At 44.3% G+C, this 11,399-nt stretch overlaps 1 protein-coding gene across 9 annotated transcripts in view; it reads left to right on the top strand.

Annotated features, from left to right (window-relative positions):
* LOC131884098 (uncharacterized) overlaps window positions 1–11,399 on the top strand; it is a 123,192-nt gene that overhangs the window by 33,462 nt on the left and 78,331 nt on the right. For 7 of the 9 annotated variants that reach the window (XM_059231746.1, XM_059231748.1, XM_059231743.1 and 4 more), the window contains 7 exons: window positions 2,220–2,528; window positions 5,427–5,690; window positions 6,709–6,860; window positions 7,280–7,516; window positions 8,187–8,470; window positions 8,654–8,803; window positions 9,332–9,382. In XM_059231746.1, coding sequence (XP_059087729.1) covers window positions 2,220–2,528; window positions 5,427–5,690; window positions 6,709–6,860; window positions 7,280–7,516; window positions 8,187–8,470; window positions 8,654–8,803; window positions 9,332–9,382 — 1,447 coding nt within the window. Of the gene's footprint in view, window positions 1–2,219; window positions 2,529–3,239; window positions 3,604–3,809; window positions 4,001–5,426; window positions 5,691–6,708; window positions 6,861–7,279; window positions 7,517–8,186; window positions 8,471–8,653; window positions 8,804–9,331; window positions 9,383–11,399 lie in introns of those variants that run through there. The other 2 variants (XM_059231752.1, XM_059231753.1) reach the window with 2 other exon arrangements.

Genomic DNA, 11,399 nt, shown 5'->3' on the forward strand with positions numbered 1-11,399 from the left:
TCGCTTCAGATGTTGACGAACGCTGGAAGCTTGGACGTGACAAATATCCTAGATTATCGCAATCTTCAAAGCACGAATCTCAGGGAAGGCAAACCGCACATGAACACGATGGGACGCCTTTTTATCTCGTTATTTTCCCAAGATATCCGGCTTTGCATGCATCATCATAAATATTATGTCGCATTTTGAGTTGTGGTTACCTTGGTTTGACAAAATTGCGGTTGGACAGCCCGGAGAAAATTTTCCTTTTCCTCAACCATCGGTTCAAAGGGAAGATTCCATTCATCACGGATCGAATCGATATTTGGGCCTTAGAGGATTCAAGGGAACAATGGAGCTTCCCAAATCATTTTTCGTCCCTGGAGGTTGATGCTCCGGAAAATGTAATTCAAACTAGACAACTCTGAAATTACTCACTATTTACGAGCTTTTGAAAAGTGCTTTCTCTGTTTCCCTCAGTCTGGTTAGGCATGCGCTGAGCGTATATTCTGTCCATAAGAGGCAAGGCTAGAAGAAAAATCTGGACCGAAGGAAGAGTTCGGACCTCGAAAAACCTATAATTTGAATGACTTTTTCTTTTTTTCCAATTGATACCCTCGGTTTGACGCCTGGTGATCGATTTTCGATATCAACCCAATTCTTCAAATAAAAAGTTCTTTTGCCACATTGTTTTCTTTCCTTTGATGACAGGTGAAAGAACCCAAGGTTAAACTCTTTGAGCACTTCCTCACTGTCATATGTGTTCTGTTCCATCCAAGACAATACGAGGATAAGGTCCACACACACTTGAGGCCGAATTTGACTCTAAGGCAGTTTATTAAGTCTAAAGCCTAGCCCAAAATAGCCTCTGTCACCCTGGAATGTGTGTACTGCGTGTCCGTGGCAATGTGCTATGTTCCTTGGATGGATCAAATGAGACAAAACAATGACTCGAGTGTGTATGCGGCCAGCGATCTATATTTGGCTTGTGTTGGACTCCCTCACTGTAATAATCTCCAGCATCTTTGTAGACTTGGCCAACTAAGGGAGATTTATGTTGGAGAACAAGTCCTATGAGAGATCTAGGCATCCTGATGTGGTTTTTGGCTGTTTCCCCTCAAATTGAAGACACTCAATCTCCAGCCCCTTTCGGCCAACAAACTGCGATTTGTTTGCCGCACGTATCCTGTGAATGGGTCTAAAACATGGAACCAAGACTACCATTTTCTCGAAAACGCGACTCCTTGGCCCTCCACTGCCTGAGGGCAGGCAGTGATCTAGATATGACGTTGTTTGCAAATCGATTGCATATTTCTGCCAGGATAACCGTCCCCAAAGTAGACTGTGGACCACAATTATTATTCCCCTTTGGAACATTGCTATTCAGGCCTCTACCATTCTCGCTTCGCAAGCTTTGCATTCACTCGACTTATTGTGTATAGGGCGCAGACCAATCGACTCGAGTGAAGGTCCCATTGTGTAGGGAATTGGAAGGCAAGTTATATTTGGCCTCTCCTCCCCTTGTAATCAGACTATCAATCATGGGAATGACATCAGCGACTTGGTGAGGATCGAGGCGAAACACTGGTCGACCAGACTCCTTTGGGGATGGATTGGTTATTAGTTTTTACTTACTTCGAAAAGCACTTGAAACCAGCTCAGATGGTTAACTCCATACCCGTGGACTATGATGGACTTTTCACCTGCTTCACATTGGCCCGGACATGGGCCCGGAAATTTGGTGACGTTCAAATTTTGCCGTCCATTTTGATCTTGCTTTGTTGCCGAGTGAATGAATTGTCTTTGGCTCAGGTTCTCAATTGCCGGCTTCAGAGAAGTGAATAGCAGAATACCTGTTCTTTAGAGATTCCATGAATATTTACCTATCCCAGTTTTTCCATCAGCCATGACATGGCGAGCGACATAATCTCAATATTTTCGATATTGTCGACGACAACAGCTGCTGCAGAGAGTGACTTTTCTACTACATGAATGTAGCCCGTATTCTTTGGTTGTCAAAACCACCTTCCGACTGGTCGGGAGGAATAAAACGAAAATTATGGCCACCTCTTATGTTATGGCCATAAATCAAACCTCAGCGAAAGAGGACCCCATTGAGAGAGGCTGAAGTGGGCATTTCAAATGTCGTTTGGTTTCCCTTTGGCCGCTTCTTTTCCGGAAAGAGTCGGTCCAGAGAGGCTCGAAACTAAACTAACACTGGGATTTATCTAACTTTTCAGGTGGGTCTCAACTCAGCAAACAACGGGACGAACCATGGATCAGCCAACAATACGCCCACCCATTCTGCTGCCTCACCAAAGACACCTCATCACGAACGGACCAAGTCAAGTCCTACCAGTCTCATGGACTTCAGCGAAAGCAATGGAGCGTCCTCGAGTTTGAATTTGGACTCTTCTCGGGGATGGTTTGGCTTCGGCAGAAGGGATGGTCGCGTCAGCCCCAGATATGAGACGCCCCCGGGAACGCCCCCACCTCCTTATCGGGATCGGATTGAGAGTCCAATGGTCATTGGATCGCCAACGAACGAGGTACGTTGTTTAGAAGTGTTCATGCCCTTGGACAATAGAGCGAGATGCTTGTGTCTACATAATACGTATATCGTGGGTCAAAGTCACACAGCGTCTAAATGAGTTTGGTTATGGAGTCGTTTTAGACTATTTGTCTTGATTGGGTGTTTGTTGTGCGAATGAGGTACAAACAATTCAAAGGCATTTGCCTCCGGCATGAGTATGGGGAAAGATTGCCGTCAAACTAATCTGGACTCTGATTTGAAGACAGGCATGACACATCTTCCTTCTGATAACCAAAGAGAAGGAAGAAGCAATATAAATGCAAATGTTTATGGTGTCGATAGCAAGGGATATCTGGATAAGTTCTATGCGTCTCTTAATCAAGTGATTTGGCATGGTTTTCTTTTGCCAGTTTTGCCAAAACTTTTGCCAAAATTTTGACCGCTATTTCCCTATGAACGGGCTCGAGAGTGGGTTGTTTACATTTGTTGCTGACATTTCTGATTTAGCGGTTTCTTTTTTTATCAGAGAGCTCTTCTTCGTGTATAGAATAAGTAATCGGAGTTCTAATCCCAGCAATATGCACACACTCACATGCGCACACACGCTCAAGGATACGTAGCAATTGCCTGGCAGTGATAACAACACGAATTAGACTGGTAAAGATAAGTCGGGTAACAAGCTATGTTCGGACTTGCCAGCGAGTGTTTCTCGATTGCTTTCAATTTCTTTTCGTGAATGTGTAATGTGTAAATTCTCAAGATGGATCACGGGAACGAAATCCATTCATTTGTGCGTCAACAATCCGTTGTTGAGGAACGGGTTCGAAGAATGAGCCTGGAGGGTGCGAGTTCAACTACAAACCTCACCAGAAAGCCCAGCAAAGGCCTCTCTCGAAGCAATGGCACCCGAAGATCAAGTGGAGTGAGAAGAACACCATCAGCTTCCGAGAAGAAATCTGATCAAATGGGTACACATGAAGTTCCCAGTCTCCGCAAGCCCAGCAAGGGCAGTTCATTGCCCGGGCATCAACGCTCTCAATCCACTTCTGGCGTGCCTCAGATGACTCCAAATCACAGAATTCCCAGAAATGGTCAAGACTCCTTAAGACTCCCAGAGAATCTTTAGTGCTTCCTGTAACCAGACCCAGTTCTTACCCTTTATTCATGAAGCCCCAGTTTGGGATGAACTTGAGGCTTGCCATTCATTGGAGCACACCAATGACATTTATTGAAGCATTACTCATTTTCCTCGACTCTAAAAACGGATTCTTGACCATTTCTGTCTCCTGTGTTGAAGAAGTGCTTGATGATTTTAAAACACCAGAAGAGATGGCATCTGCCACTGTCTTCAAATACGCTCGCATGGGTGTCTCGAAATTGAAAAGCAACATCAACGCCATATCCAAGAAAAGCATGCCTTCGGAAAGTAAAATGTTGGATGATGGCGTTGCTCCAATAACGACGACAACAGCAACAACATCAACAGCAGTACGTATAGCGATTATGCTGCAGTTTTTATGGTCAGGCGTTTGTTGTAACTTCAAGTCAACTCGCTCAACCATCGAGCAACGTTTCAATGGGCATTCCTTGTCGCTCCTGTATGTATTCCAGGAAACAGGAATCGATCGAAAGAGATTCCAAAGCCGAAAATTGGCCTGCCTTCCCAATAAAATGGATTCCGGAAGCGATCGCTCTTCTATTCTGTTTTGTAGCGTTCTTTCGTTTCATGCAGTTTCTAATACGGAATGGCGAATTCGGCCATAAATCCAGATTTGCTTAGGCCTCGGTCCAGCTGACTACTAAACGAGCTTAACTTGGGTCCTAGACGATATAGGCCCACCTTCATCCAAATGGACTTGATTCTGGTCGAAGGCCGGAAGAGAAGGCCCCTCACTTGCTTCCTCCTTCGTTCGTAGGTCATATGTGAGAGAGGTCTTTTGGGAACCGTGATTACGCTCTTTGGAGTCGCTCCCGGGTACTTGACGTTAATAATAGGGACACATTCCCCTCAGGTAGAGTTTGTGGCCAAGTGGACCACGCACATAGTGTCGTTCATTGCAGTGTGCGATTTCATGCCCTTCGACGCTAATCCGGTGGCCTTGCGTCTTGAACTCTTGTCCAAAGCTGTCCTCACATGAAGGTTCGCTTCAGTTCTTAGAATGACTTCGTTCTATGAATCCCACACTTGTTTGTCTCATAGCAAACACTCACTATTAAGGTTAGCCTTGTTGCCTAAGAAAAACCTTGAGATCGCTGGTTTGGTTTAAAAACCTTGATTTTTTTCGAATTAAGTATCTTTTCTTCCTCGTCCAACAAAACTAACGTAATAAAGTTCTGTAAAATCGTTTTCAGAGCATGAAGTAATGGTTCAGTTCTAAAACAATTAGTAGGCTTGATGTGTAAGTGACTCGGTTTGTTAGAGCGTACACTTGAAGCAATATAAACGGTCATCAAGTAAAGGACGGCAACAAAACCGGACAATCGCTGGCAGTTTTGAATGAAATGTAAGAGCATTTGTGATACTTTCTATGTGAAAACCTTTCTTAGCCAAGGCTAATATGTCAACCATCTTGATAGAAGAGATCGCAAAAGATTTAGGTTTACTGTACACTTACTCTGTATGCGTACAGGCACTTCAAAGATATATATATCTTTGAACGAGGGCAAAAGTCCCGTTTTCACTGAAATTGCCATAAGGTCCAAGATCTTTCAAACAGAAAATTGATGGTATAGCAGACTAAAAAGCGGATGGTCAAGGAGCTGACTGGCGTTTTTTTGCACCAGGCAGCCTTTTAGCAAACCGAGAGACTTGTGGGTCGTTGATTGATTACAACCACGACTTCAGGAAAACATACTATTGGCTTATCAGTGGTTCCGATTCGATGTTAACAACACGTTTGACCTTCTTTTGCAGGTTCCCCTTGTTGGTCGTTCCACTCTGAGCTCGGCACCACCTTTCAATGCAACAACGCCTGCGAGGCGTCGTGACATGGGCAATCCTGAAAATATAAACTTTGATCAGTTCAAGAACATGGAAGAGGATGACGAGTATGATGACCACGGCGACGAGAGCACGCAAAATGTCATGAAACATGTCTGGAACCTAATTGCTCATAATGCTCATTTAGCCGTGTTTATCGTCTTCGTCATGGAAACGGAACGTGATCCCGCAGCTTTGGTGAGTGTCGTTCTTGTCCTTGAACTTGTGGAGTCCTTGTCCTTGGGAGGATTCATTTTGTTTGGTCTTGGACCGTGGTTCCACCTCTGGAGCTTGGTTCATGATGAATTGGTTGAGCCATCTCCATTTAGGAACCGGAAATGCCCACGACTTGGAGTGTATTGCCAACTCTTGTAACTATTATTGTTCCATTTTCTCAGACCAAAGGCCAATTGCCGAGAGTGGGCTTGTCCGTGCTCGCCTAACACGGTTTCTCAACCTTGGCCTTTCTAGGCTAATGGAACTCGCGATAGGCTACTCTGGTTTTGGAGACATTATGCTTAGAACGAATTAATTTTATTGTCGTTTTTAATGGCTCTGGATCCAGAATGCTAGTCTAAAATGGTTCTAGCATGGCTCTAAACGGGACAAGTCATGAAATGGCCTTCGTCCTTCTTGTACTGTAAAAGATGTATGATTGTAAGTCAACGAATATGCATTTGGAATGGTCTTGAGTTCTAACCCGCCCCAAATTGTGTTCTTATGTGGTTTCTCAAAGAGAATCACTTGTCCGAAATTATTCAATTTTGCTTTTCGCCCAAGGGCCCCAAGGTGTGCCGCTCGCTGAAAGGAAGATGCCATGAGCTAGTCTCTTCAATCAAAATTGGAAATATAATAAACACCTCATTGCGACCTTTAGAACTGGCTTTATGGTGCATGTTGACAGGGAAAGGATGATGCCTATTTTTCATTTGCTCTTCTATTGAATACTTGACAAATATGGGGCTCCGGACCATTTTTCATGCATGAAAAGAGAGACATTAAAAAAGGAGGAAAATCTATGACATAAAAAGGGCCATTCAAATGATGGGAATCAAGTTTACAATCCCCTCGAGGTTCGAAGCATTCAGTGGGCAACATTTCTTGCAGTTCAATTCCAATTTAGATCCTTTTGCATACTTGCTGCGATAACGATTAAATAGAACATATTTTTCCCTCTCGAGAGGAAAGCAGTGTTAATTTTTTCATCATCTTTCAGTTCTTTTATCTACTCACCGACCCGGTTCATTATCACAAGAATCTGAAAGACATGCAGAAATGGGCTTATGAAATCCATTCCACGTTTCTTCTTCCGGACGCGCCGCTAAGAGTCCCCAACATCACGGCGCAAATCGTGAACGAAATCAACTCGTAAGTATCCAATCCATAGGAGGACAGTTTTCTTGAAGGCACATTTTTCCTGTTCCCGGCTCGACCGAAGCGAGTTGCCGAAACCGATATTTGGGCGGAATTTTTATCCAATGTGACTCGTTCCTTAAGGCCTTCCGACGATGTTTGGGCTTCTCCAAGTACAGGGGGCACGTCGTGTGATAAATTTTGGCGGAATGTCATCTGATAACAAATCATTTCCCCGAGATCAGACAAGCCAGAAGTGAGAGAGAGAGAGAGAAAGCGTGCAAAAGAGGGAATGAGTTCCTAGACGACCCCTTGGGATTACAGTAGAGGGGATTTTCTCTTCAGTACAAGTTGGATAATTTTCCCGAAAAGCTTCCCAAAGTCTTAAGTGCCCTCGATCTTGATGACTATTCATTTTTGTTTCACTTTCTTAGGGCCCTTGAGGAGCGCTTCGATCAAGATGAAGAGCATAAGAAGCTTTTCGTAAAAGCTCGCTTCGTAGCCAAAAATGCCGTTCGTCTTCAATTGAATGATTTCAAAGCCGAGCGATCCGCGGGACTTAGTCGGTTCTCCGGACCTTCCGAGTCCGACTTGAAGACCTGTGTTGATAATGTGGCCAAGGAAATTCAAGTGATCAACGATCACCTCATTCCTGTGATTGACACTCTGAGGTACAGTATGTTCAAAGTTGGCGGCCATATCAGAAATGTTAAGTTGGGCCATTATTCTAGCAAGCCTAAGGGTCTTGGAACCAAGTAATCTGATACCCCGGCCAATAATCTGGATCTGATGGAATGGATTATTTCGATTATGAAAGATGTCTTCTTGTGTTTACTTCATTCCTCTTGAGCTTCAGAAAAGGTTTTTGAGGGCCGGGGGGGAGGGGAGGGATGACCTTGGATTTTGGTGTTTCCAAATACCTTCCCGGCTTCCCCTTTTTCTTTTCCTTCTCTCCACACAACGAGTGCTCTAGTATTTTGGCTTTTACAAGGTCGAGGTAAAAAAAAAAAAGAATTGAGACAGGGACAGGAAAATTCGGCCTTTTTTCTTATCGCTCCAACCAACAACAATGAGAGATGATGAACGCTCCTCCCGTTGATGTTTGGCCTCGCTTGGCCTCGAGTGTTTTTCTTAAAACAAAAACAAACCCCCTCCTTGGAAACAAAAATATAATTGATGATCCCTCGTGCAACTTTTGTAATGGGATGCATAACAAGTTTTACCTTTTTTTCTAATCATAGTAGCCGTGCATTGCAAACAAACCCCCGCGTCGATCTTTCCGGCTTTTCCAGGTTCAGCATTGCTTTTTTTTACATGTTCCATTGTTGCACTTTGTTTCAGCCATGATCTGGAGAACTGCACGAATCGCACTTTGGCGATCGCGTCATGTTTGGCCACGATCATGTCCAAAATATTCAACGCCAAAAGCTCTCGGAATGCGAGTTTCTTGGATCGATGCCCGATGTTTCTGTCGGACAAGAAATCTAAATTGTTTGGCAAAAACGTCAAGAAAATCCCGTTGATGGGCCATAATTTCGAGCTCAAGCAATTCACACACCCTACTTTGTGCAATTTCTCCAAAGGAACGATTTGGGGCATTGGTCCCCAAGGATACGCTTGTCAAAGTGAGTACGACTTCCATTGGTATACTACAAGTAGTGCACCCTTGTAACTGCGACAAATTGACCGTCAAGCTTTAGAAAAGGCCATCGAGAGAAGCCTCCTTCTTGTGATTGTTCGAAAAGGCTGCCGCCTGTCACCTCTCTAGGTCGAGTCCTTTTCATGTCAGGTTTCAATCCTCGTTCCAGACTGTGATTTTAATGTGCTCAAAAGGTTCGTGAACAGAGTTGAGGAGCCTTGCATGGAGAAGAGCCGCAAGGTCACGAAAACCACGCAACTCTCAAAATTGGCCTCGGATTTAGGCTTACCTCTGATGAGAACTGCGGCACCTTTGCCAGGTGAGTTATTAAACTTGCGGCTCCAGCTGCAATTGGTACGCAATTGCTAAATGGGGGGCATTTTCCACTCACATCATCAGATCAATGGAATAGTGAAGACTGTCTGCTTGATTATGAAGAAGAGTGGTTGAACGAGAAAAAAAATCTAATTAAATTTTATGGCATCCGAATGCAATCTATCTTCCCGAGCTATTCCTCATTGCCAAGGCTGGGGCAATTAATTTTGTGGCCAAAGAAGAAGAAGTAATCTCGCCAATCCTTAATGTTCCATGTGCTAGCTGTTCAAAGCATGATTTAGACACCTAAGCCACAAGAAAATGGCTGGCGTGCCGACTAGAGAAATGCACCATTTCCTGGGCCGTTATTATTTTCGCCTGTCCCCAGTGCATTTATCGCTATCCTAAATGGCGTTTACGTAGTACTGATCGAAGCAGAACTCTTACGTCGTAATGAAGGCCTTGTCACCGGATTTACATGCAATGACGAGCCTCTTAATCACGTGAGATTCCCGCCCTTGTTTCATTCCAGGACGAGAAAGCCTGAGAATCTTTAGCACGAACCCGGACGAGCTTGACATCGGTAAGTGCAATCTGTCATTATATCATTCCTAGTTTCCTAGATGCTTGCTGCAAATTCTTAAGACTTTTCTGGGCGAGTTCACCGTTTAGTGGGAGCTGGAAAGGAGTGTCAGAACGTAATCAAATAGGCAACGAGTCATGTTTGAAAGACCATATGAGTCTCTTGGGAGAAAGTGAGGCTCCCCTCCGACATTATAGTCCATATGCAAGGAAACCCCCTTATGCTATCTATCAGTGAGATCAATCGGGTAGGATCTCCAATTACTAGAGACTCCCTTCTCGTTTTTCTATCGGGTTTGTCAAATGCCAAGATCGACGACCTTGGCCTGCGGCCTTTGATGGGAATCAAGTTTGCCCCCTCGAAAGCTAGCTTGCTTTTGGGTCGAAGTGATGTGAGTTAAGCGGCTCTGATCATGTTTCTTTCTCCATCTTTCTTCTTTTCCCTTTGAAAAAGGGCTATCTTACCAGATTCGCCAATAAAAGGAGCTCAAATTTGTAATCTATCTTACCGACAAGAACATCTATTCCATATCCCTTGACATGCTATCGGATCGAGGAAAAGCACTGCACAAACCTAGTCTTTGCTCGACATGGAACACTGTGTTCCAATTTCCCGCCCAGCTTTTTGAGCTGCTTTTGCTTGGGCTTTTGGATGACATGAATAATACGGTTTTCAATGTCATTCAAGTCCAACAAGCAGGTGTGGGCTTTCTTTCTCAGTGGATCAGACTAGCAACCTCCGTGAACCTCAATCTTCTTTTAAGGGGCTTTATGGGTTACTTTGATGGTGGGTGCATGTGTTGTCTGCTTGGTTGAATTATGGGCCTCGGACATGCAAACATAGTCAAAAATAGACGAGTGTCCACAGCGGGCTGGAAAATCCATCAATTTTTCCCTCGACCTTCTGTCCCATGTCAGTTGGGCCTTGGGAAACGAGTACGCTGCTACCATCCAGGACCATCAATACCAACCACGGACTCACTAAACTGGCCTTTTGACTTGCTCTTCGACTTGCCGTTCGTCTTGCACTTCGTTCCGGTTTGTTGGTACTAGCTTCACTTGGAAATGTTCAAAGAGTGGGCAGATGACACATCCTAAATCTTGGATGGTCGTGCAATGAAAAATGAATGATCTTTCTGAGAATGACTGAGTAGATTTTTGTCTCTCCCTCAGTGTCTGTATCGTTCGTCTCTGCCCAAAAGGGCATTTGAACACGTGGCTCAGATCTGCTGATATGGATGGGTGATTCTCTTTAAGCCCGAGTATTTCGCCGAAAACATTTCGGCGTTATTAAACTACCATTTCATTCATGCACTCTCGTCGTTTTTCTCTCTTCCTCCATTGTCACCTACCTAAGCTCAAATGTGATTGAGGAATGACTGCCAATTCAATGCGACAATCCAAGCAAGCAGCAAGCAGCCCTGGTTGTATTCTATTTAGAAGTCTCGGGGAGATTTGGGGGGTAGCCCAGCATTATAGCAAAGACGCCTTTTAACGAGAACGCACGTGACGAGCACTGCCAAAGACATCCATGTGTACTTGCAAGGGATCACAGGTGTTTGTACTGTACCCATTTCTACCTGGCCCTGCTTGATCGGTCCAAAGTTGACTAGTCGAAGAAGGATGCTGGGCAATTCCGAGATGTGCCCTCACACCGCCATCCACACGTTCCTACATGTATACCAGAGAATGTCTGACGCCTACTCGACGCTTTGTATCTTTTGAGGAGGGCAGCATAACTTTGTACGCTTTTCGCTTTTCTGTTTGCCTTCAGCATCAAAAATGTCATTAAAGAAGACCAACTTGAGAGTGATCGAATAGACACCACCACAAGAAGGAAGATACATCAATGATGTATTAGAAAGCCATACCATTGGAGCATTTAGAGTGAGCCCATTTATCGGGTAAAGTAATGATGGTTCCAAGAACGCGTTTGTAGAAGGCTTGAAGAAGTCTTTGGAGGAAAAGAACGAAACCCATGAACAAGGCAAATCACCTCCACTCTTTAAGTTGTACTC

The sequence above is a fragment of the Tigriopus californicus genome, chromosome 7, assembly GCF_007210705.1.
Source record: "Tigriopus californicus strain San Diego chromosome 7, Tcal_SD_v2.1, whole genome shotgun sequence".
Classification (NCBI taxonomy): domain Eukaryota; kingdom Metazoa; phylum Arthropoda; class Copepoda; order Harpacticoida; family Harpacticidae; genus Tigriopus; species Tigriopus californicus.